General features: G+C 41.8%; 2 protein-coding genes across 32 annotated transcripts in view; both read right to left on the minus strand.

Annotated features, from left to right (window-relative positions):
• Window positions 1-235: 235 nt before the first annotated feature.
• LOC106561938 (large ribosomal subunit protein bL21m) lies at window positions 236-6,291 on the minus strand. 2 transcript variants are annotated; one of them, XM_014126372.3, is made up of 7 exons: window positions 6,130-6,291; window positions 5,719-5,776; window positions 5,447-5,532; window positions 5,029-5,192; window positions 4,659-4,711; window positions 2,882-2,985; window positions 236-505 (listed from the first exon to the last, which is right to left on the minus strand). In XM_014126372.3, the coding sequence occupies exons 1-7, from the start codon at window positions 6,224-6,226 to the stop codon at window positions 441-443; spliced, it is 627 nt and encodes a 208-aa protein (XP_013981847.1). In that variant the 5' UTR covers window positions 6,227-6,291; the 3' UTR covers window positions 236-440. The 2 variants fall into 2 exon arrangements, with proteins under 2 accessions (XP_013981847.1, XP_013981846.1); XM_014126371.3 differs by having other exon boundaries at window positions 5,447-5,535; window positions 6,130-6,275.
• Window positions 6,292-14,973: 8,682 nt separating this feature from the next.
• LOC106561939 (CUGBP Elav-like family member 1) overlaps window positions 14,974-24,961 on the minus strand; it is a 56,308-nt gene continuing 46,320 nt past the window's right edge. For 4 of the 30 annotated variants that reach the window (XM_082957729.1, XM_082957720.1, XM_014126378.3 and 1 more), the window contains 6 exons: window positions 23,502-23,580; window positions 22,495-22,665; window positions 22,128-22,244; window positions 21,814-22,014; window positions 20,960-21,103; window positions 14,974-20,835 (listed from right to left, as the gene is read on the minus strand). In XM_082957729.1, coding sequence (XP_082813855.1) covers window positions 20,708-20,835; window positions 20,960-21,103; window positions 21,814-22,014; window positions 22,128-22,244; window positions 22,495-22,665; window positions 23,502-23,580 — 840 coding nt within the window. In that variant the 3' untranslated portion in view covers window positions 14,974-20,707. The remainder of the gene's footprint in view (window positions 20,836-20,959; window positions 21,104-21,813; window positions 22,015-22,127; window positions 22,245-22,494; window positions 22,666-23,501; window positions 23,581-24,961) is intronic. The other 26 variants (XM_082957723.1, XM_082957722.1, XM_014126387.3 and 23 more) reach the window with 21 other exon arrangements.

Consider the following 24,961-nt stretch of genomic DNA (forward strand, 5'->3'; position numbering starts at 1 on the left):
TTCACAAAACTTGTCTGAAAGGGACCAAGTGTGAAAACACACCGTGTCCCAGATTTTCGCTTAATCTATTATGTCTAGTCTATGAGACCAGGCTGGAATACCTCAAGTTTTCCTTCTTTGCTGTCTTCAAGCTAGGTTTCTCCACTGTGCAACATGATATCATAGGTGGCTATTTGTCATATAGGTGAGAAACTGCACCTGGATTTCACCAATTTCATAACAGATTCATAAACAATTGACCTATGACAGATTGCTTTAATTGTACTTATACAACACATCTGATTACATAAAAAGGCAAATTTACAAAGATTCACTTGAAAGATACCAAATATTGATCATAAATATGTTTTCCCATTATATTTTCAACTGAGCATGTGTTCCAAATTTCAGTGGCACATTCACTGGCCAAAAAGTTTATTTACAATTCAAAACATATAGCATCAAGTCAATCTGGGAGCAACTTCAATTGTGTTGATCCGAAGCACTGTTTGTGGTTGCACAATAACTGAAAAAGGAAAAGACAATAGTTAGTCTTGCAACATGTACGCAACATTATTCTGAAACACACACTGTCAGGTTATTCATACTGCTTTTACAGAATTTACTTCAGAGGACGAATATAATTTAGGATGTTTGAACATTTAATGAATAAACAAATGCTATTATAACACAAGGCCTCAAGTGTGACTCTCTTTTCTGTTGTGATATCGGGGGGAATTTCCACTCTCTGGAGAGATTTAATGTTCCTGTTTACTCCAAGAAAACAATATCAAATTATACTTGAACAGTAATCGGCATGTGTGGACAGAGGAATTCAGGTCATTCATTGAATCTAAAAAGAGAATCTTAGAATTGATGATCAAGTGATCACCCAACTACAGTGTATTCAGAAAGTAGTCAGACACCATGACTTTTTCCACATTTTGTTATGTTACAGCCTTACTGTAAAATTGATTAAATACATGTTAATCCTCATCAATCTACACACAATACCGCATAATGACAAAGCGAAAACAGGTTTTAGAAAATTTTGAACATGTATATAAAAAAAAATCGAAAACAGAAATACCTTATATACATAGGTATTCAGACACTTTGCTATGAGACTCGAAATTGAGCTCAGGCGCATCCTGTTTCCATTGATCATCAATGAGATGTTTCTACAACTTGGAGTCCACCTGTGGTCAATTCAATTGATTGGACATTTGGAAAGGTACACACCTGTCTATATAAGGTCCCACAGTTGACAGTGCATGTCAGAGCAAAAACCAAGCCATGAGGTCGAAAGAATTGTCCGTAGTGTTCAGAGACAGGATTCTGTCGAGGCACAGATCTGGGGAAGGGTAACAAAAAATGTCTGCAGCATTGAAGGTCCCCAAGAGGACAGTGACCTCCATCATTCTTAAATGGAAGAAGTTAGGAACCACCAAGACTCTTCCTAGAGCTGGCCGCCCGGCCAAACTGAGCAATTGGGGGGGAAGTGCCTTGGTCAGGGAGGTGACCAAGAACACGATGGTCCCTTTGACAGAGGTCTAGAGTTCCTCTGTGGAGATGGGAGAATCTTTCAGAAACCCAACCATCTCTGCAGCACTCCACCAATCAGGCCTTTATGGTAGAGTGGCCAGATGGAAGCATCACCGCAGTAAGTTTGCCAAAAGGCTCCTAAAGACTCTCAGACCATGAGAAACAAGATTCTCTGGTCTGATGAAAGCAAGATTGAACTCTTTGGCCTGGATGCCAAGCGACACGCCTGGACGAAATCTAGCACCATCCCCACGTTTATTTTTTAAAATTTGATTTAACCTTTATTTAACTAGGCATGTCAGTTAAGAACACATGATTTACATTCACGGCCTACCCCGGGCCAAACACTGGGCCAATAGTGCGCCGCCCTATGGGACTCCCAATCATGGCCAATTGTGATACAGCCTGGAAGCAAACCAGGTTCTGTAGTGATGCCTCTAGCACTGAGATGCTGTGCCAATCGGGAGCCCCAAATTGGTGAAGCATGGTGGTAGCGGCATCATGCTGTGGGGATGTTTTTCAGCGGCAGGGACTGGGAGACTAGTCAGGATGAACAGAGCAAAGTAGAGAGATCCTTGATGAAAACCTGCTCCGGAGCAAAGGTTCACTTTCCAACAGGACAAAGACCCTAAGCACTCAGCAAAGACAACGCAGGAGAGCTTTAGGACAAGTCTTAATGTCCTTGAGTGGCCCAGCCAGAACCCAGACTTGAACCCCATCGAACATCTCTGCAGAGACCTGACAATAGCTGCACAGCGACGCTCCCAATCCAACCTGACAGAGCTTGAGAGGATCTGCAGAGAAGAATAGGAGAAACTCCACAAATACAGATGTGCCAAGCTTGTAGCGTCAATACCCAAGAAGACTCGAGACTGTAATTGCTGCCAAAGGAGCTTCAACAAAGTACTGAGTAAAGGGTCTGAATACTTATGTAAATGTTATATTTCAGTTTTTCATTTTTATTAAATTTGCAAAAATGTCTAAACCAGTTATTGTCATTATGAGGTATTGTGTGTAGATTGATGAGGGGGGAAAAAATATTTAACCAATTTTATAATAAGGCTGTAATGTAACAAAACAAAAAACTACCTTGGAATGTGTCACTTTCCCACACAAACTCTTGCAGCTTTTACACGCTTGTTCATGCTGACAATTCTCCCAGGGATATTATACTTGACAATTACATTAGAGTATTGTTGTTTAGATTGTTTCCCAATTAAAACATTTCATATACGCGTCATTGGAATAAAGGAATAGTGTTGCTAGCTTTGATTTGTACACTACACGGTTTCAAAGATTATTTTAACTTCATTGTTTAAATATCAAAAACATTCAACATGTAAAAAAAACTAAATACTTCTTTTCTTCTGGTATCTGTGTCTTTTCCAGAACCGCATGTGAACTTTGGGCCAGGATTCAGTCTTCTCAATGACAGTTGCCTCTACTCTGACCAAATCACGACTACATGCGAAAAGAGGGGAAATGACTGTTAGAAATATGAGAAAATTAGAGCAGTACAGTGGGGGAAAAAAGTATTTGATCCCCTGCTGATTTTGTACATTTGCCCACTTACAAAGAAATTATCAGTCTATCATTTTAATAGAGACAGAATAACAACAAAAAGATCCAGAAAAACGCATGTCAAAAATGTTATAAAATTATTTGCATTTTAATGAGGGAAATAAGTATTTGACCCCTCTGCAAAACATGACTTAGTACTTGGTGGCAAAACCCTTGTTGGCAATCACAGAGGTCAGACGTTTCTTGTAGTTGGCCACCAGGTTTGCGCACATCTCAGGAGGGATTTTGTCCCACTCCTCTTTGCAGATCTTCTCCAAGTCATTAAGGTTTCGAGGCTGACGTTTGGCAACTCGAACCTTCAGCTCCCTCCACAGATTTTCTATGGGATTAAGGTCTGGAGACTGGCTAGGCCACTCCAGGACCTTAATGTGCTGCTTCTTGAGCCACTCCTTTGTTGCCTTGGCCGTGTGTTTTGGGTCATTGTCATGCTGGAATACCCATCCACGACCCATTTTCAATGCCCTGGTTGAGGGAAGGAGGTTCTCACCCAAGATTTGACGGTACATGGCCCCGTCCATCGTCCCTTTGATGCGGTGAAGTTGTCCTGTCCCCTTAGCAGAAAAACACCCCCAAAGCATAATGTTTCCACCTCCATGTTTGACGGTGGAGATGGTGTTCTTGGGGTCATAGGCAGCATTCCTCCTCCTCCAAACACGGCGAGTTGAGTTGATGTCAAAGAACTCCATTTTGGTCTCATCTGACCACAACACTTTCACCCAGTTGTCCTCTGAATCATTCAGATGTTCATTGGCAAACTTCAGACGGGCATGTATATGTATTCGTTGAGCAGGGGGACCTTGCGGGTGCTGCAGGATTTCAGTCCTTCACGGCGTAGTGTGTTACAAATTGTTTTCTTGGTGACTATGGTCCCAGCTGCCTTGAGATCATTGACAAGATCCTCCCGTGTAGTTCTGAGCTGATTCCTCACCGTTCTCATGATCATTGCAACTCCACTACGTGAGATCTTGCATGGAGCCCCAGGCCGAGGGATATTGACAGTTCTTTTGTGTTTCTTCCATTTGCGAATAATCGCACCAAATGTTGTCACCTCACCAAGCTGCTTGGCGATGGTCTTGTAGCCCATTTCAGCCTTGTGTAGGTCTACAATCTTGTCCCTGACATCCTTGGAGAGCTCTTTGGTCTTGGCCATGGTGGAGAGTTTGGAATCTGATTGATTGATTTTCTGGACAGGTGTCTTTTTTACAGGTAACAAGCTGCGGTTAGGAGCACTCCCTTTAAGAGTGTGCTCCTAATCTCAGCTCATTACCTGTATAAAAGACACCTGGGAGCCAGAAATCTTTCTGATTGAGAGGGGGTCAAATACTTATTTCCCAAATCCCAAAGCAAATCAATTTATACAATTTCTGACATGCGTTTTTCTGGATATTTTATAGACTGATCCTTTCTTTGTCAGTGGGCAAACGTACAAAATCAGCAGGGGATCAAATACTTTTTTCCCCCACTGTATATTCAAAATGGACACTGCATACATTCAAAACCTAAACATGCATAATCCCCCCACCCAGTTGATGATATAGAACTAGAAAACTTACCCGAGTAGGGGCCTCCCAATCAGTGTGAACTCTTCTCCACCAACCAGCAGCACCTATTAGATGGAAGGATTTTGTCCATAAAAAAGTGCAGCCTATAAGACTGCACTTGATGCTAGGGTCTACCAACATTGCAGACTTATTTGTGTGCCACAAATAGGGCGAGCGAAAATATGTTGTGGTTGAGAACTGTAATTTAGTAAAATACATAAAATAATTTACAGATGTTTGGGCTGACAATGACAGCAATGGAGTTGGTAAGAGCATAAAAAGAACTGGGACAAGGCTAAAAATATTTGGCATGTGTGGAAAATTTGTCCCTTCCAAATAGTAATGACATATAGTAAATAGTAAGAATATAAAGGACACAGACCTTCTCAAGTCTAATCTTGTCACCACATTCAGCATCAATGTGGTTTTCAATGAGGATCAGGTCTTCATTTGTCACTTTCCACTGTCGACTTGCAAAATGGACAACTGCAAAAAGCCTTCCATAGTCTTCCTTTGCAAGAAGGGTGTTCACATTTTCTAGAACCACTGTCAGGCAATGGGAGAGTGATCGTTCAGACACAGTAAATTACAAAAACACTGAATCTAAAGATTGATTTAGCCCTAGGCTGAAGTTTTATGTCTCTTTCACTACAAAATAGGCCTGTGATAAAATGTTTTAAAGGACAATTATTTCACATAAATAATCTTTGATGCGTGTTTAATGTTGGTTTTGCTTTATCAAAACTGAGAAAGCATTCAGAAAGCAACAATCAGTGTACATCGGTCATCCTTTCCCCCACCTTTGTGCTGCCTCTCCTCTTCGTCACTGCTGATATAGGACACTTCTGGCCATAGTGGTCTGGATAAGGACGTCGGTGGTACATAACTGCTGGGGAACATGAGCCGAAATTGCATTATTTTGATTCTATCATATTTTGGGTGGTTGAAGGTGTTCTCTTTAAATGATTTGAGATCAGACATTACACAGAAAGAATTGTAATCTAGAATCAATATGGAGTACGAAGTAATACATAATCATTCTACATTATTAAGTTGAGTGAATATACTGTACCTTGATGGTAATTTGCTCTGAGAACTTCGATGACGTGCTATTGCAGGACACAGAAGTCCTGAATGACAGATTATTCAGTTAGTTTATTCCCTCTGGGAGAGATTGATCCTATTCATTGTCTGAAATACAAGCTTGTTGTGTAACTATTTACTGGCTATAAATTATTTACACACCAAGATGACGCTCAATATATTAAATTGCGACAAATTTTTGACAGATGAGACGTATTAATGAAAGCTGCTGTTTTGCCTTTGGATTTCAACACAACATACTCATCAAGCTTGTGAGATTTAGCCGAACCGGCTAATGGTTAGCTAATGTGCAAATTTAGCTTGCTCTATTCCAGAGATAATACATCGCACGGATAACTTGACCAGTTTAGATTTGTCGACATAAGGGTGAACAACCTACCCATTTGATTAAGAATGGGAATTTTCACATGACGTGCTTGTAATCTCCAACACGTTCTCAGCATCTCCAGATATCCATTTCTCAAAGTCAGCGCCATCTTGCCTGTCAATATTAGGTGTTACAGTCATTACATTCCCCGGATTTCTATCAAATAAAATGAGTTCCATTTAAAAATTGTTATTAGGAAATGGAAGATGCACAATGACTATACAGATGTCGCTCCGACATTTCCTGCTTGCTAAAATTATAATAGATCGCCTAATTCCATGCAATGTGACAAAACAAGCAAGTATAGTGTAGAGAAGTATTGTACCATCTAAACCGTGTGAAATACACTGCTCAAAAAAATAAAGGGAACACTTAAACAACACATCCTAGATCTGAATGAAAGAAATAATCTTATTAAATACTTTTTTCTTTACATAGTTGAATGTGCTGACAACAAAATCACACAAAAATAATCAATGGAAATCCAATTTATCAACCCATGGAGGTCTGGATTTGGAGTCACACTCAAAATTAAAGTGGAAAACCACACTACAGGCTGATCCAACTTTGATGTAATGTCCTTAAAACAAGTCAAAATGAGGCTCAGTAGTGTGTGTGGCCTCCGCGTGCCTGTATGACCTCCCTACAATGCCTGGGCATGTTCCTGATGAGGTGGCGGATGGTCTCTTGAGGGATCTCCTCCCAGACCTGGACTAAAGCATCCGCCAACTCCTGGACAGTCTGTGGTGCAACGTGGCGTTGGTGGATGGAGCGAGACATGATGTCCCAGATGTGCTCAATTGGATTCAGGTCTGGGGAACGGGCGGGCCAGTCCATAGCATCAATGCCTTCCTCTTGCAGGAACTGCTGACACACCTCAGCCACATGAGGTCTAGCATTGTCTTGCATTAGGAGGAACCCAGGGCCAACCGCACCAGCATATGGTCTCACAAGGGGTCTGAGGATCTCATCTCGGTACCTAATGGCAGTCAGGCTACCTCTGGCGAGCACATGGAGGGCTGTGCGGCCCCCCAAAGAAATGCCACCCCACACCATGACTGACCCACCGCCAAACCGGTCATGCTGGAGGATGTTGCAGGCAGCAGAATGTTCTCCACGGCGTCTCCAGACTCGTCTATTCCATTTGCACAAAAGCATGTGAAATGTATTGTCAATCAGTGTTGCTTCCTAAGTGGACAGTTTGATTTCACAGAAGTGTGATTGACTTGGAGTTACATTGTGTTGTTTAAGTGTTCCCTTTATTTTTTTGAGCAGTGTATATTTCCCATAACCAAAAATATTGTATTTTCAGCTGTTTGAAGCTGGTGTACAAAACAACATTTAAGAACAGGAAGCATATAAATAGTGCACATAGAAATAACATATCTACCGCTTTCAATTAGATGTATAACGCACATTTCTATGTGAATTTGGTCATCGCCCAAGAAATTACATATTGCAGCTTTAAGACCCCAACATTTCACTAGTTTTTTTTTGCAAAATAAGTATTGAATACATCAATGTAGTGTAAGGCAGAAATAAGTGTAAGAAATAAATGAGAAATAACACTTGTCAAAGACGCCAGCCACTCAAGTCATAAACTGTTCTCTCTGCTACTGGACAGCTTCTACCCCAAAGCTATAAGACTGCTAAATAGTCAGTGAAATAGTTAACCAATAGCTACCTGGAATATCTGCATTGACCCTTTTTGCACTAATCTGTTTGACTCATCACATACTCCGTATCTATCCTGTTGCCTAGTCACTTTATCCCTACCTATATGCACATTTATAAACTGGGTGGTTCGAGCCCTGAATGCTGATTGGTTGACAGCCGTGGTATATCAGACTGTATACCACGGGTATGACAAAACATTCATTTTTACTGCTGTAATTACGTTGGTAACCAGTTTATAATAGCAATAAGGCACCTCGGGGGTTTGTGGTATATGGCCAATATACCATGGCTAAGGGCTGTTTCCAAGCGTCGTGCATAAGAACAGCCCTTAGCCATGGTATATTGGCCATATACCACACCTCTTCGTGCCTTACTGCTTAAATCTACCTCAATTACCTCATACCCCTGCACATCGACTTGGTACTGGTACACAGTGTATATATCATTTCATTTATTGAAATTCTTTCTACGATTTCATTTTTTCTTGAATTGTTTGGAAGGTCCCGTAATAAGCATTTCACTGTTCGTCTACCCCTGTTGTTTACGAAGCATGTGATTTGATAAGGCATACTTTTTATTCCAAAATACATTAAAAACATTTTTTTTGTAGGTTCCCATGAGGACTTTTCCAAGCCTCTCAACACTTTGGCAAAAACAAACAGAACACAGTGTCTGTAGACACCTCTGTGGAAAAGCAACAGCTCATTGTTTTTTAGGGGTGACTACCAGTTGGTCAAATAATGAAAGTCACAGTGGGGTGCCAAAACACAGAGTTGGCTGTGAATTGTCTATTTACAGTTTAATATTACTGTATTGAATGCCATTTCCTTGTCAAGATTGTGTGACATCTTTTTTTATATGCATTGGCAAAGATATTTATAATAACTAACAGAAGCAGACTCCAGTGCAGCAACCATTGAAATACCTGTCCTGTCACACCCTGTTGTTTCACCTGTCTTTGTGCTTGTCTCCACCCCCCCTCATTATCCCCAGTGTATTTATACCTGTGTTCCCTATTTGTCTGTTGTCAATTCATTTTGTTTTCCCCTTGCTCCTGTCTGTTCTAGTTCCTGTTTTCAATTTTTCCCCAGTTTTGACCTTTCTGCCTGCCCTGAGTCTGCCTGCCGTTCTGTACCTTGTCACACCACACTGGATTATTGACCCCTGCCTGCTCTGATCTTGAGACTGCCTGCCGTTCTGGACCTTTTGAACCCTATCTGGATTACTGACCTCTGCCTGCCCTTGACCTGTCATTTTGCCTGCCCCCTGTTCTAGTAATAAACTTTTGTTACTTCGACACTGTCTGCATCTGGGTCTTACCTGAAATGTGATAGTACCAACTGGCCATGACTGACCCAGCAGACTTGGACCAGCACCGCAACGACATCTCCTCCCAAGGAGCCACCATTGGAAGGCATGAGGAGACCTTGGCCGAACGCCATGACCAAGCGTTGAACACATTGCTGGAGCAATTCCGTGGGTTGTCTATTAGGCAGCCTACCACAAAGGTAACCTCCAAGCCCCTCAGTAACCCGGCTGTTAGCAGTGCCGTCACCCCAGTTTCCTGGGAGCCCACTTACCTCCCCCAGAACGCTTCGATGGAGAGTCGGGCACCTGTTGGGCGTTTCTCGCTCAGTGTTCCCTCATCATCGAGCTGCAGCCCTCCTCCTTCCCCTCGGACCACTCTAAGATAGCGTACCTCTTCGCGCTGCTGTCCGATAGGGCTCTCGCCTGGGCTACAGCAGTATGGGAACAACAGTCGGCCATATGTCTGGAGGAGTTTGTGGTGGAGGTAAAGAAAGCTTGAGGCTCCATTGTCTGGGAGAGAGGCTGCCCGGAAGTTACTCCAACTTTGGCAAGACTCCCGCAGTTTGGCAGACTATGCGGTGGATTTCCACACGTTGGCAGCTGAGAGTGCCTGGAACCCGGAAGCGCTGTTCGACATGTTCCTGCACAGAGTATCGGAGGAAGTAAAGGACGAGCTTGCAGCCCGGGTATTACCGACAAATCTCGACACGCTCATCGTCTTGACCATTCGGATCGATGGGTGACTATGGGAACAAAGGAAGGAGAAGAGAGTTGATTCCACCTCGCCTCTAAGGCATCCCGGAAGTCCACGACGGCTCCGTTGCCGAGAGAACCCGAGGCTACCCGAGTTCCTCCGAAGACTGCCAATTCACCTCTTCCCGAGCCTATGCAACTAAGCAGAGCTAGGCTGTCTCCAGCTGAACGGCTATACACTAAGAGTTGCCTGCGGCACTACTGGTCATTTCATCTCCACCTGTCCACTAAAGGACCAGGCTCACCGGTAGGAGCGAGTACTCTGGTGGGCCATACGGAGAACATTTCCTCTCCCCTTACTCACACCCCTTTCAAGCCATTTTGCTGTGGAGGAACCAGTCAATCTCTCCGGATACTCATCGACTCTGGGGCCAATGATAGCTTTATGGATGCTACCCTGGCTTCCGAGCTGGACATCCCCACCCAGCCCCTCTCCATTCCCTTGGACATTAGAGTGCTGGAAGGGCACTCTATAGGCTGGGTCACCCACAATACCACCCCCATCAACCAATGTGTGTCAGGGAACCACAGCGAGATGATTCAATTCCTGCTCATTAAGTCTCGTCAGGTTCCCGTGGTATTGGGATTCTCCTGGTTCCAGCAACACAATCCCCTCATTGACGGGTCTGCTGGTGCCATCATTGGCTGGAGCCCGTTCTGCCACACCCATTGCCTGAAGTCAGCAGAGCCTGCCCCGGGATGTCTTCCTGGGGGCTCGGAAGTTGCCCCGGACCTCTCCGTATTTTCCATAGAGTACTAGGACATCCGGGAGGTGTTCAGTAAGGCCCGGGCCGCTTTGCTTCCGCTGCACCGACCATATAACTGCAGGATTGACCTTCTCCCAGGCACCACTCCGCCCCAGGGACGACTGTACTCTGCTGGGTCCAGAGACCAAGCATATGGAGACCTACATTGAGGCCTCCCTAGCTGCAGGGTTCATTAGTCCTTCTGCCTCCCCGCCGGCGCAGGTTCTTCTTTGTGGATAATAAGGACAAAACACTGTGCCCGTGCATCGACTACCGGGGTCTCAATGACATCACAGTGAAGAACCGCTACTCGCTACCACTCATCTCCTCAGGCTTCGAGCTACTCCAGGGGACCACCGTGTTCTCCAAGCTGGACCTATGGAACGCCTACCACCTGGTGGGTATACGGGAAGGGGACGAGTGGAAGACTGCCTTCAACATGGCCAGTGGTCACTACGAGTATCTTGTCATGCCATTTGGCCTTACCAACGCCCCTGCTGTGTTCCAGGCTCTGGTTAATGATGTGGTCCACGACATGTTGAACCGGTTCTTCTTCGTCTACCTCGGTGACATCCTCGTCTTCTCCCGCTCCGCCCAAGAACACGTGCTCCACGTCCGACATGTTCTCCAACGCCTCCAGGAAAACCAGCTTTTTGTAAAAGCAGAAAAGTGCAAATTCCATCGCTCCACCATCCCCTTTCTGGGTTACATCCCTGCAGGGAGTGTGCAGATGAATCCGGTGAAGGTGAGAGCGGTGGTGGATTGGCCCCAGCCTATATCCGGAGTGCAGCTGCAACATTTCCTGGGATTCGCCAACTCATATCATCGAATATGCCCACAACACCCTTCCTTGCTCTGCCACGGGTCTATCGCCCTTCGAGTGTTCCCTGGTGTATCAGCCCCCGCTCTTCCCTGAGCAGAAGAGGTTGGCATACCTTCGGCCCAGATGTTTGTCTGCCGCTATCGTCGTACCTGGAAGAGACCCTGGTCGGCCCTTCTCAAGACCACCTCCAGGTATCGACGACAAGCGGATCGCCACCGGACCCCGGCTCCCCGGTATCATCTCGGGCAGAAGGTATGGCTGTCCATCCAGGATCTGCCCCTCTGGGTGGAATCCCGCAAACTCTCCCCCTGGTTTATCGGCCCTTTCCCCATCTCCAAGGTCATTAGCCCCTCTGCTGTTCATCTTCTGTTGCCCCGTACCCCCGTATACATCCCACTTTTCAACGTCTGCATGACGCCTGCATGTTAAAGTCATAAGGTGCATAGTTTATATTAATTCAATCTCAACCATAAATGTTAGAAATGTAAAGTTTTTCCCGTGCAAGCCGACATTCCGAAGTCGCCCCCTTGAGTTACAGTGTAGCTGTAGTCTACGGCTTGTGTATTTCCTATTATCGCTAATTGCCTAGAAAAGTTTATGTCCAGTCTATAGGTAATCTGTCTTTCCCTCAACACCTCACGGCATGGTTTATAAGCATGGATATCGACTCTGCCACTCAAGCATGCTTTTGGGGCACAGTCCACTTCGGGCTAGAAGGTTGAGGGTTCGAGACCTGCTCCCTGCTTTTTCATTACAGTATGTATATGATTACCGCCGATAGGGGGAGCTGTTACATCAATGGAGTGAGTGAGATCGTGATGTCTTGGAGATTTCTTCAATGTTCTTCAAACAAACTTTTCTCCATCTCATCATTTTACCCTATTAATTCAGGTATGTAATGTGCAAAAGTGCAATATGACTTAAAATATTGAGGTAACATGGTTAGTTACATAGTCCATGAGTTTGGTAAGGTTTGAAGGCAGTTGAAGGGAGTTTTAACCGAGTGAAAAAAAATGGTTGGTATTTTCCCCATTGTAAGTAATGGAGTTAGGTTAAGAGAAGGGATTAAGATGGTGTCCGACCTTTCTGTACTTTTTTCCCAACGTTTTAGATCAATTTGTTTTATTTTCTATAAACAAAGGCTCAGTTTAGTTTAGGTAATATACGTAAATATGCGATGTCACGATAAAATGTGTTTGTACGAAAATAGCGTTTAACAGTTCGCTATCTTGATGCTAACCAAATTTACTTGGATAAGCGCTAGCTAGCTCTAGGCTAGTTGGTTTTAGTCAATGTCAGCTTACATGTTAGTGATTAATGTAATGGTTGTAGCATTGTTTTGCATAGACCTTTTTTTGAAATTGACACTGATACTATAGTGGTTACATATATTTATATACTGGGTGGTTCGAGCCCTGAATGCTGATTGGCTGACAGCCGTGGTATATTTAAGCAGTAAGGCACGAGGGGGTGTGGTATATGTCCAAAATACCACGACTAAGGGCTGTTCTTAGGCATGACGCATCGCTGAGTAAATTGTAACGTATCCCTTGATGGTATTTGTTAGTTCAACATTGTTCTAACATAAGACATATAATAGATATATATTTAACCACAAGGGTGTACTAATGAGCTATGATTTTAAAATCATAATAGAGGACTACTGAAATAATATTATTTCAGTGTAGATAAGGGAAGGCCTGCTTAAATGAAAACATGCCAGCCAGACAAGCCAGTGTATGAATCAAATGTATTTGCATATGAATGGAGTGGAAATTAGCTGACAATGTGTGGGGGGGGGGGCATAGAAATCATATTTTTTACCCCGATGCCTGTTTGTTGATAAAAAACAGATTGTGGTAAATAACATTAATCGCAATGGTTAGCCTATGCAAATTAATTGGAAAACAAAAGCTTATTAATAGGAATACATTTAGCCTAATTGGTAACAAATATGACATGGGGGGGGGAAGACAGGATTCTAGTCAGGCTTTTGTTTGTCAAATCCAGTTAAACTGTTTGGTCTATGCATAGACCCATACCGATTCTAACTTTTTGGTATTTTGCTGTAGGCATAGCCTACCACTAATATTTTAAATTGCGGCGCATTTACTAAACAAACCACATTTTCCAGTGATGTTGAGGCTGAGCAAGACCTTCGATGGACTGTGTAAATAATCGTGGATCCCTTTATATAATCTGGACCGTTGCTTTCCTAAGGCTAAGCAAATAAGGGGTAGCATATGCTTTCTGCCCGTCTCTATAACAAGGGTTAGGCCTATATCCTCACATACCCCCTCAATTCGAACCCTGCTTTTAACCATAAGACATCTCCACAGAAATGTATAGCCTAAGGATTGCATGGTGACAGTGATTGTGTCTGTTAATCCGGTAAACTGGGAAGTGGGGAAAAAAACGAGGTCAAATCATGACAGTGATTTTCAGGTCAAAGAGATGCCAGAGTTTCTGAATTGGAATTCCGAGTTGGATGACCGTTCCCCAAAAAATATCCCAGTCTGAGCTCGTTTTATTCCAAGTTCCCAGTTGTCTTGAACGCACTGAAGTCGGAAGTCAGAGATTGCCGAGTTCTGAGTTGTTTTGAATGTGCCACTAGAGACCAAGCTACCTCTTATTTCTGAATAGGGCAACCTCCAACAAAGAAGCCCTTGTGTCTGTATTGATGTGAGAAATAGGCATATCTACACAGTAATGGTGGCGAGCTGCGATATCAACTACCAAAAAAAAATTGTATTGGAGGCGGTATGCCCATTTTAGAAATCATGTACATTTATAAGGCATTCATGGTGAGATCTTTAATAAACTAAACAGACACTTAAACTAACGTGACGCGTAACACACGTAGACGTTAAGGCGTTCATGGTAAGATCGTTCATAATAAACTGACAAGCAAACTGACACGTGACATGTTACACGACGTGAACACCATGTCTACATGACGTGTCACGACGCAAACACTACGTCTACATGTTATGTACGTGTCACGTGACGGGAACACGTTGGCAGTTTGCCGCCTTGGAAAAAAATCGTGTCTCCATTGACAGTCCATGTTAATTCATGGTGGTATTTTATGGCACTAGGAAGACATTAGGTGACTTCGTGAGAGGTGGCAGTAGCTTCACGAGACTTAATTTCAGCCCTTATCACCCGCCAGTCTAGCCTTGTCCAATGGTAAACATAATGGAGGCTATACTCATGTCACGTAGGGTCGTCAGACACCCAGCAGGTGAATGGGCCTATCTTAGGCCTAAATTGAAAAGGTTTCCTGCTTTTACAAATCGCATTAAATCAAGATACCAGCAGATGTCCCCATCTAAATAATTTAGCTACACTTGCAGTTGAGGGATGACAGGGTCTCAACAGGGATCTGTCAGCTGTGATGCAGCTGTGTTCCCCTACCATGAAATGTACTTTGATGCAAGCAAAAATTATTATGTTCTTAAGGAAATGTACCTTTTCTAGTTGACTCACATATTTCAACACATTATGCCTTAATATTTCCTTTAGAGAAAAGGGTAAATAGTCAGACAATTTTAATATGAATTTTTAAACATTTTAATTGTACATAAACAAACCAACCAAATAGGGATCACAATTTTGGCTCACAAAACAACAGCTTATTGAGTGTGCACTTAGCTTCACGCCTGTGGAGACAAGTGTTATCCTTAAATCAAAAACATTTAAGACAATATTGAACTGAAAATATTAAAAAAGCAACTGTTTTGGCCATCTAATAAATTCAGCAATGTCTATGCCTCACAGCGAAATCACAACATTGTACAACAAAAATATATAGAAAGTAAAGCTTTTAATTGAATTCACCAAAAGGCGACTTCACAGAATTGCATTCTAATCAATTAATATTACAGCTGTACAGACTAAGGTTTGGTCATGTGGCAACTAAGCTCTACATGTTTGAACTTTCTTGAATTTCAATGTCACATTGTGAAATATAATAACTTTGTTCTAGTAGAAAAGGCAACTGTACAAACCAAATGTTAAATAGAAAATCAGTCACTTTGTACCAATAATATTGCAAAAAATATCCAACAGGTTTCTTTTTTAGGATCACATTTAAACTCAGACCTAGCAGCTGACAAATCTGGAAATACAATCTGTCACATAATATTAAAATTAAAGAGCCCAGTCAATCCAATTCGTCTGTATTTTTTCTGCAGGTCAATTCATTTGAGATTCTATCCAATACATTTTTGTTGAACAATGGGAGATCAATAACCCAGAGAAGTGTTTTTTAATGGTGAAAATAATTAAAAGGGTAGTTCTGAGTACAGAACATGTGACAGTTCTATAATGTGGTTAGAGGCTCCATTTCTAAAACCCAATCCTGGTTTAAGAAGAGGGCACTGATGTTAAACAGGGATGGAGCCATGTTTTAACTACTGCAAAGACAATGGTTTGTATACATGTGGACTGAAATGATGACAGTAGAAGGGATTCATATTGCCCAAGTAAAGCAAATTGATGACGTTAATGCACAACGACACACATTTAACATGCCTAAAGTCATCAGACAAACTCAGGTCAGATAAAGCATCACTTCACATTCTACACACTATGCCAATGCAATACAACTATATTAAAGGTATGCTAATAAAAACTGTGCTCTCTGGGAGTAAAATACAACGTTTATCAGGAACTGCATGAAAAGGTAGTGTTTAGCCTTTATTATGAGACAAAAACACTCCCAACCCAACAGAATGAATCCCAAAGTTGAAACAAATAAGCCTTTAAGGGCACATGCTTTATAACCTGGTTTTATCTAGTTTTGGGAATACTTGTACGACAGAAAAATCAAAATAATTCCAACACCTAACTTCACCTCAAGTCCTAATATAAAATAGGGGTCTCTAAAATTTGTCGAAACACACATGAAAACCTAGGAGGTACAACCCACCACATCAACGTTGAAAAAGAAACCAACCCCTACTTTTGTTGCCCAGATGTTAACTTCAAAGGGCAACGTGTAAGAGATAAATGTGACCACCGGCATCGTTTGGCACTAGTTTATTCATAACTTTTTTTATTCTATTAAAAAAAGTCAATCACATTTTGCTGAGGATTTCAGTGCAGTTACAAAAAAAACGTGCATGCTAAATATATATATATATAACTGAAAAGAAACTCAATTCTGCTCATTTTGTATATTTTATTATTCAGACTAAGGATGATTTCCACACAAAAAGAAATGAAAACATTATGTGCCTGTGATGACTTCACACACTGAAAGACAAAAACGGAGATTCAAGTGTATATCGTTGTCACTCATTAGAAACTCCCCAAAAATTACCCTCATACCAACTAACCTAACGCAAAATGAGAAAGTCATCCCCAGTTCAGCAAAATATGACCAAAGACATCCTAAAAAAGCTTAGAACTTACAAGAGAAAAAACACCCACACGCAAAAGTAGTTTCTATAAATTGATTGGTTGCTTTCAGACACAAAACAAAAACGTAGTGTGGGGGGCGCTAGGAAGACCGCTCAAAACAAAGGGAAAAATAAACGTGTTTACTATTAAGGTCAAATTAAACAAAAAAATAAACCGATTTGGAAAAATCTAGTGGTTATGTCAGTAAGTTCTCGAAAAATACATTCTCTTTTTTGCTTGTAACAACTCATGTAGCTTTATAGATTTATTTTCTTGGCAGTCTGTCTAGCGCACCCTATTGGCAGCACAAAGGACAAAAGAGAAACAGAACAAACAAAAACATTTTCCAATAAACGCCAAAAGCTAACAAAAGGTCAAAAAGGTGAACATTTCAAGCGCCATAGAAGTGCAGAGGACAACGTACTGGACGATGAACTTTTGACGTCACATCAACATGCTAGGCAAACGATGAACAAACGGGCACGAAGATATCTAGAATAAAACAAAACAGGGAGACAAACTTAGGTTAAAGCAACAACGGAAAAAGGAGAGGGAAGAAAAAAGAAAATCATAAATGATTATCTTTGCATGGGGAGGGGGTCACTACCAGATACACAATCTAAACACAGAACATTTAATGTGAGACAGAAGAGGCGAAAGGACAGAGGGGGAACACAAGCAACATGCGAACAGAGAATTGAGGTAAGAACTTACAGGACACAACACCGAGACACCACACTGACTGCCTACTACTGTACAGTCAACATTTGTGACTTAGTATTACATTTGAGGACTCTTCATACAGTAGTCAAAAATATAAAGGGAAATATATAAATGATCAGTAATATTCCAATTTCAGGAAATAATCCTCCCAAGGGGTTTAGCGCCATCTGTCCCAATGTGCTTTTTTAAATTTTCTTACAGATTGTAAAAATAGCATTTTTTTGCTATTCATTGCTTGTAATGATAGTCACCTGGGTTACGAGCCAGCAATATTAGATTAATTGTGCTTTGCTAGAATGATCTATGAGAGCTGATTGTCAACTAATCTCAGTCAACATTTCTCTTGAATGTTTGCTTCATCTGTTCATAATTCCATCATATGCAATACAGCTAAATTACATCCACAGCAAAGGAGCTTTTCTCGAGGGCACAATACAAAACTGAGTCAAGTACAGTATCTGTACTTTAAGTGGCAAGGAGGTAACTTTCTTTTAAAATAAGAAGGCAGTTTGTCAATACAATACAGAAAGGGTAAGTAAAGACAGTGCAAACAAACTGAAGACAATTTATAAAACAAATGAGTAAAAAAGTTTAAGCTATAAAACTTTAAGACTACATTAGTCTGTTTCACATTATAAACAAAAACAGCTTTTCTGTGAGTGTTTGGCATCTTCTCATGTTCTCTCTACCATAATCTGCTGCCATTCTTAAGAATTCCACTTCTGTATGCTTACGCAAAATGATGCCTTTCATACAAAGCAAAAGTATGAGATGTACAGCAAAGTTAACAGTGATGGTTAAGTTCATGTACAACAACTATGTGCCCCCATCAGCTGAGATTCAGTCTTTGGACTTATTTTAATGGCAGCAAATACCCTGGACTTAACCTTGCAGTAACCCTGCTTAAGCCTATTTTCTCAGTTGGTATTGTTATGCACATGGAAATGATAGTTAAATAGGCACACATCTAGGTTGAACTCAAGTAAAATATTGATTTTCCCTATAATATATTCCATTCTTTAAATGCAAGGGGACTACAGTTTTGAAACTTTAGCAGCTGGCAAATCCTACTCACTGACCATACAAAATTGTCACTTGCTGCACATTAACAATAAACACTTGAATAGGGCTACACGGGTCAGTAGTTTAACCCTCACATATTTAAATGTAGTAACCAACGTCACATTAGGATTCTACAAAATACTGTTGAAGATTCTTGAAAAAAATCATTTCAATTCAGAGAAATAATGTAGGCAATAAATAGTTCCCGACACTTGGGAGAAGTATAAAACCTTTATAAAAATAGAAAAGGCATAATAGTTTTGTAATATACATCATCTGGACAATTGCTTCTTTCCATTTCTACAAAAACACTTTATAAGTTAATGGAAGTCTAAGAAACGGATTACTGTGTTTGTTGTAGTGATTAACATTTATTTAACGTCGCCAAATCATGAAATGCTAGCGTTTTCAGTTAATAATAAATACACACACTGGAATAAATATCTACAGGGAAGCCAGTATTTTGAGGGAGTAGTCTCATCTAACCAGCTCAGAGGTAGAGCAGACTACTTGAACTGCGGATAACGAGAGAGAAAAAATTAAATACAAATCAATTATATCTAATTTGAGCATTATTTTTGCATCGGTAATTAGTAGAGCTGATTGGATAATTTAGGATGAATCTGACAAATGTTAACTTCGAAAAGTCCCAATGTTGCTCTTTTCCAGGACACTCAATTGCTGCAAGCCTAAAATGCCAAGTGATATTCCATTTAGTGTTAGAAGTAGGACTGATGTTCTACTTGAACTGACAGCTAAACAGAAAGGAAATAGATTGAATGCGAATATTCTAAATGGGGCGGAATGCTAATTTGAAGTTAAAGATCATGGGAGAGTAGAGACTAAGTTATTGCCGCTATTAAAGTCACTGTTCCTCACTTAAAAGACGACATGTGAAGGGCAGCATTAGACAGAAGGCCAAATTTACACATCTGACAGGTGGGGAATAATATTACTCAAGCCAGATGACACTTTAACGGCTGTGTTCATTAAAACTTAAAGTAGGACCCAATTACTCCTCCCTTCACACACATTCAGCACAGTATTTGTTAATGACGCAGGACTCTATATTCTCTCTCAGATATTCAATTTTAAAAAAGGGTGAAATATTTCAGATACACTACATGCCTGAAGCAAGGGTGTGGCGTTGTGACATTGTCCTGAGACCAATCAAGAGGTTGGCAAGTTAAATATCTCACAAAATCATTCAAGGCAATACTGCTGACGTCTTACAAATCAATTCATTCAGAGTTGTAAAAAACTATTTTGCTCCAAAGTATAATGTTGAGAACAGAAATTCAAGCTTCTTGTTGGTTAATAAATAAATAAATAAACAAACAAACAAAAACAATGAGTAAAAGCCTACTGTATGCAATGTATTCCTGGTACAGCATCACCAATAGACTTTTCAGGCAACTTCTAAATAAAACAAATTTTAAAAAATGGCTCATCTGCTGGAGTGAAGTCAGATCTTGCGTACATGTAGATAATTGATAATTGCAGTCGGCAAACAGCTATTGTTTTCTTGCCATTATCCGGTGCATGGTCTGTCCATCCTCATTTCAAAAAGGCAGTTTTCTGGAAGGCTCCGCATGACGCATCAGAGCTTTGAAGAACGCAACCATGGGGATGGTTTGGTTATGATGGGATTCATTTGGAGTTGGGTCAGGGGGCATGATTAGGTGGTGGTGGGAGAAGGGGTAAAAATCAAGGGGATATTTTGGCAACTGGCTGTCATTGTGCAACATCATAATGACTTAACTTTACACAGCAAACTAATGACACCTTCACTTAAAATGAACAAACACAATTGTTTAAAAAAGAAAATTTCAAAAACAAAACAGAATGTAAGTATCCAGTTTCAGTTGAGCAACATCCTTTTGCATGTTGTTTTTGTTTTCTGCTTGCGTTTGTTAATACAGAGAATAGAAAGGAGTGACCCCAGCAAAGTGGAAATCTTGATATGCGCAAAGGGATAGGGAAGAATGAGGAGAGGGTAGGGGTTTGCAGCAGGGTTTTAGTTTCTTATTCACACTCCACTTACCAGAAAAAAAAAACAATTTCCTAACCAAGTCCAATTGAGAGAAAGCATTCAGTATGGCTTGCTGTCATTTTTGGATCTCTTCAGCTGCACCTTTAGTCGCTTCATGCCAATTTGGAAACCGTTCATCGACTGAATGGCGGCCTGGGATGAGACTGGATTGTCGTAACTCACAAAGCCTGTAAGAGAATCCAGATAAAAGTCATATGCAAGATACAAATCAATCCTTGCCTTCATAATAAGAACACACTATATACACAGCCTTACTAGTGATGTGCTGTTTTCCCCCATCCTCCAGCTTACCAAAACACTTGCTGAGGTTGGTCTGCTTGTCAATGAACACCTTAGCGGAAATAACGTTGCCAAAGGGCATGAACATCTGGAGCAGATCCTGGTCTCCAAACTCCTGGGGGAGGTGGTAGATGAACAAGTTGGCTCCCTCAGGGCCTTAAGAGAGCAGAGCAGGAAATCATTTATTACAAATGTCTGACACAACAAGATGGTAATGAATACAACTAAGCCAGAGGCAACAATTTTGTTTTTGACAGACTAACAGCATTTCAAAATGTTATCTGAGGAGCCTTCTGATACGAATTTCTGCTTATTTTAAAATGACATTTTCTACAACAAGTACTGTCAGTGGCGGTTCTAGCTTGTATGGCTCCCTGAGCGAACATGATATCATTGTCGTGACGTGCAAATGAGTGATAGAAAACCGATCGCGCAAATGTCACCATTTTGATTTTTTTTGTGCGGGCGCCCCGTCCCGACCACGGCAAGATGCCGCCCTGGGCGGCTGCCCATGTCGCCGATACCTAAATCCGCCACTGAGTACTGTGAAAACATTTCAGAGTGTTGCAATTAAATCTTACCCATGCTCCGACTGTCGCTTGCTGTTGCAGCATATTTAAAACAAGACAGAACCCTCAGCAGGTGACAATACATATTTTCACCAATATCCCACACTAAGGTCACATCAAAAATGATGTAATCTATAACTAAGCTCTTAATATCCCTTGCACTAGTACTACAATCAAACATCAATCACAGTGTAGCACGTGATCCCTGTAGAGCAGACATTTCAGTTAACACAAATCTCCCCATTCCCACACCCCCAGTCAAACCCTTTTATGCCCCATCTCTATCCCCCTACTTGCCTTCCTTCTGGCTTCCTGCAGCACTGACACTCTGTTGGGAGAGCAGGCTCTGGTTGTAGAGGCTGGGGAGGGCAGCAGCAGCGTACTGCTGGATCCCAGAGTAGGCCTGGGTAAGGGCCTCCATGGTGCTACCAGTTCCGTTCGACAGGCCCCCGCTGCCTAGACCACCGTTCAGGGCTGCCATCCCTAGACACAGGAGCTCTGTTACAAGATTAGGGCTAGAATACCTTGTATATGTATCATGCACTCTTCAAATTTGAGGTAATATATTTGTGGTAAATGAATGAATACAAATATGTTTTGAGTCTGCTAACCTGCAAGTGAGCCCATGTTGAGGCCGGCTCCAGCCCCTGCGGCCAAAGACTGCAGCGCCCCTAAGGAGGCCATGGGGTTCATTGAGTTGTTGTTACAGGAGGTGGGTGACGATCCTGCTGTGGAGATGAGTCAACCCCAAAACATTTAATCCCTTGGAGGAAAACGGCACCATTTGACTCCGCTAGGAGGACTTCAAAGTCTAAATTCACAGACCAGGGAACATAAAGCAGAGACTAGGGATGGGAAGGCAATAGGAAGAAAGGTTAATGAGAAACACCCAACAGTGTTTACAGAGGCAAGTCAGTGGAATGAGGTTAAAAGGTACATACAGGTGAGGGGGGGTGAGAGATAAAAAGCGGGACCAACCCTTGTAGGCGTCCCATGATGAGTGTGCCTGCTGTCCAGTACTCGTACCTGAGCTGGTGAGCACGCTGAGGGGACTGCTAGAGGTGGTGAGAGCGCTGCTGCCCGTGGGTGTGGCCTGTGTGGCACTGGCCGCGGCTGCCAGGGCAGCCAGGTTCTGCATGGCATTCAGCCCTGAGACACACGCATAATCTGCACTTAATACGGGCCATGGAACCTAGATCTCGCTTAGGTCAATATATAGGTTACACTGAGTCATGCAATCACTGTTTTTGCTTTACAACATGTAAAGAGTTGCAGGTACCTTTCCAACACAATCTGAAATGGGTGAGATGGGAGGCAAAAGTAGAAACTTAGCAGCCCATTCAATAAACAACTAGAGCACTGGCCAAAACACACAGAAAGCAGATACCCCACATATCACTGCATTGTTGTAAGTCAAGAAGTGGGATAATGAGCTGACTTTGGAAACGAGGTAAACAGTTTGAATCAACTCAGATGAAGTTTCAATATGAATTTAAAGCAGGCTTTGTAAAATCTTGAACAATTGTAGCTTGCCCCATGACATAGCCCGTGGTTATCATATTGGAATGAAAACCAGGAATGAAAACATTAATTACTCAGTTCTTGCTATGATGAATTCGATAAGTAGCCACTCGCTGCAGCAGACACACTGCTAGAAACCAGATAAAAAACACCAGTTTGTGTGTTAGTGTTTACGTCTGGAGTTTCCTAGTGGCAGAGCGTTTCAGCTCAAAATTCAATTCATAAACGAGGAGCCGGTTTTGAACATGGTCCCTCACCACTGCTTGACAAACACAGCACACTGAACAGATTACTTGGAGTTCAGGCATGCAGAGAATGACGCACACAGCAGTATCAATAACGCACATTTTCACCAGGCACACTACAGGTGGCAGTTGGATGGGGGAGGAAAACACATTTAGCGTGCAGGTGTAAGAATGGAAAGGGGGGAAGGAGGAAGAGAGGTAGGAAATGTCTGTTTTTACCTGACATACCAGACATGGGATGAAGGTTGTTGAGGGCATTCCCAGAGGTGGCAGACTGCTGAAGGAGCTGTAAATAAAGCTAGACATTACACCAAAACAGAGAACACAAAGGGTCAGGACTGCATCCGGGACTGTGCTTTCAGGAAAGAAATCGCAGAGAGAGAAAAAAGGTAAAGTGGGTGAGTAGGACAGATGAAGGGTAAAAGGACAGGAAAGAGTGGAGGTGTAAATGTTGGTGATACAGAGAGGGGAAGAATCAGAAAAAATAGAAGGTAAAAAACAAATCCAGAAAAAAACGTGACGCTGGGAAACACTGAGTGGGATGAAATGAGAGTTAAGAGGATTTAAATGGAAGGCAAGACAGCGAAGAAAAGGAAGAGGTTGGAAGATTTTCACAGCACACCCATGGAGCAGCACTAACATCGTAGCAAGCTCTGCCGTTTATATTGGACTGGCCACATAATTGGAGGGTCAGGAGATCTACTCCCCATTTAGAATTAAAGCCAATTGAAAACATATCAGGTCTTTAGGTGAGTTGAGACTAGATGGCCATCCAACATAGATAATTGGAAACAATGAAAATATACATCTCTAACATCTGTCTAGAAAGACAGCAAACCAAACACAAGCAAGGAGGGAGGGAGCTGGCTGGATGCAGAAAATGCGCGACTCATACAGAAGAAACAGATCATGTGTCTACTCCCTAAGGTCAGGGAGAATACTTACGAGGCAAAACTAACAATGTTCAATCAATGGAAACCTTATGTCAAATCAAGTCTAATAAGAAATTGACAATATGGCAGTCAATGCTCTAGAGCAGGGGTGTCAAATCGGCCCGCAGGTGGTTTGTGAAAAAATATATAAATAATAAATAAAAGAAATGGGGAAAAAATAATCAAACCACGTTATTTGTCACATGCTTCATAAATAATAGGTGTAGATTAAAAGTGAAATGCTTACTTCACAACAATGCAGGGATAAAAATAGAGAAATAATAGACAAGTAACACAAGGAATAAATACACAATGAGTAACTCATTATTTCGCTATATACACGGTGTACCAGTACCGAGTCGATGTGCAGGGGTACGAGGCAGATATGTAAATATAGGTAGGGATAAAGTGACAAGGCAACAGGATATATAATAAACAGTAGCAGCATATGTGAGTCAAGAGTTAATGCAAAAGGGGGTCAACGTAGATCGTTAAACCGAAAGAGTCATTCAAAAGCATATAAAGTGATTTGATAAGAGCTTTGATCGAAAATGCAAGCCTGATGCAACCTGAGCCTGATGAGCCATACTTTAAATACATTTTATGAGCCCTACATAAAACATTTTTTAATCCCAAGCCCAAAAAAAGCACAAATGATTGTGACGTTAGCCAATACATATGACATATAGGCGACTAAGCATTACGCACGACAGAAAAACGTAAAAGCCCATAGATGTAGCTAGCTAC

This window comes from Salmo salar, chromosome 11, assembly GCF_965601325.2.
Source record: "Salmo salar chromosome 11, fSalSal1, whole genome shotgun sequence".
In the NCBI taxonomy this organism is placed as follows: Eukaryota; Metazoa; Chordata; class Actinopteri; order Salmoniformes; family Salmonidae; genus Salmo; species Salmo salar.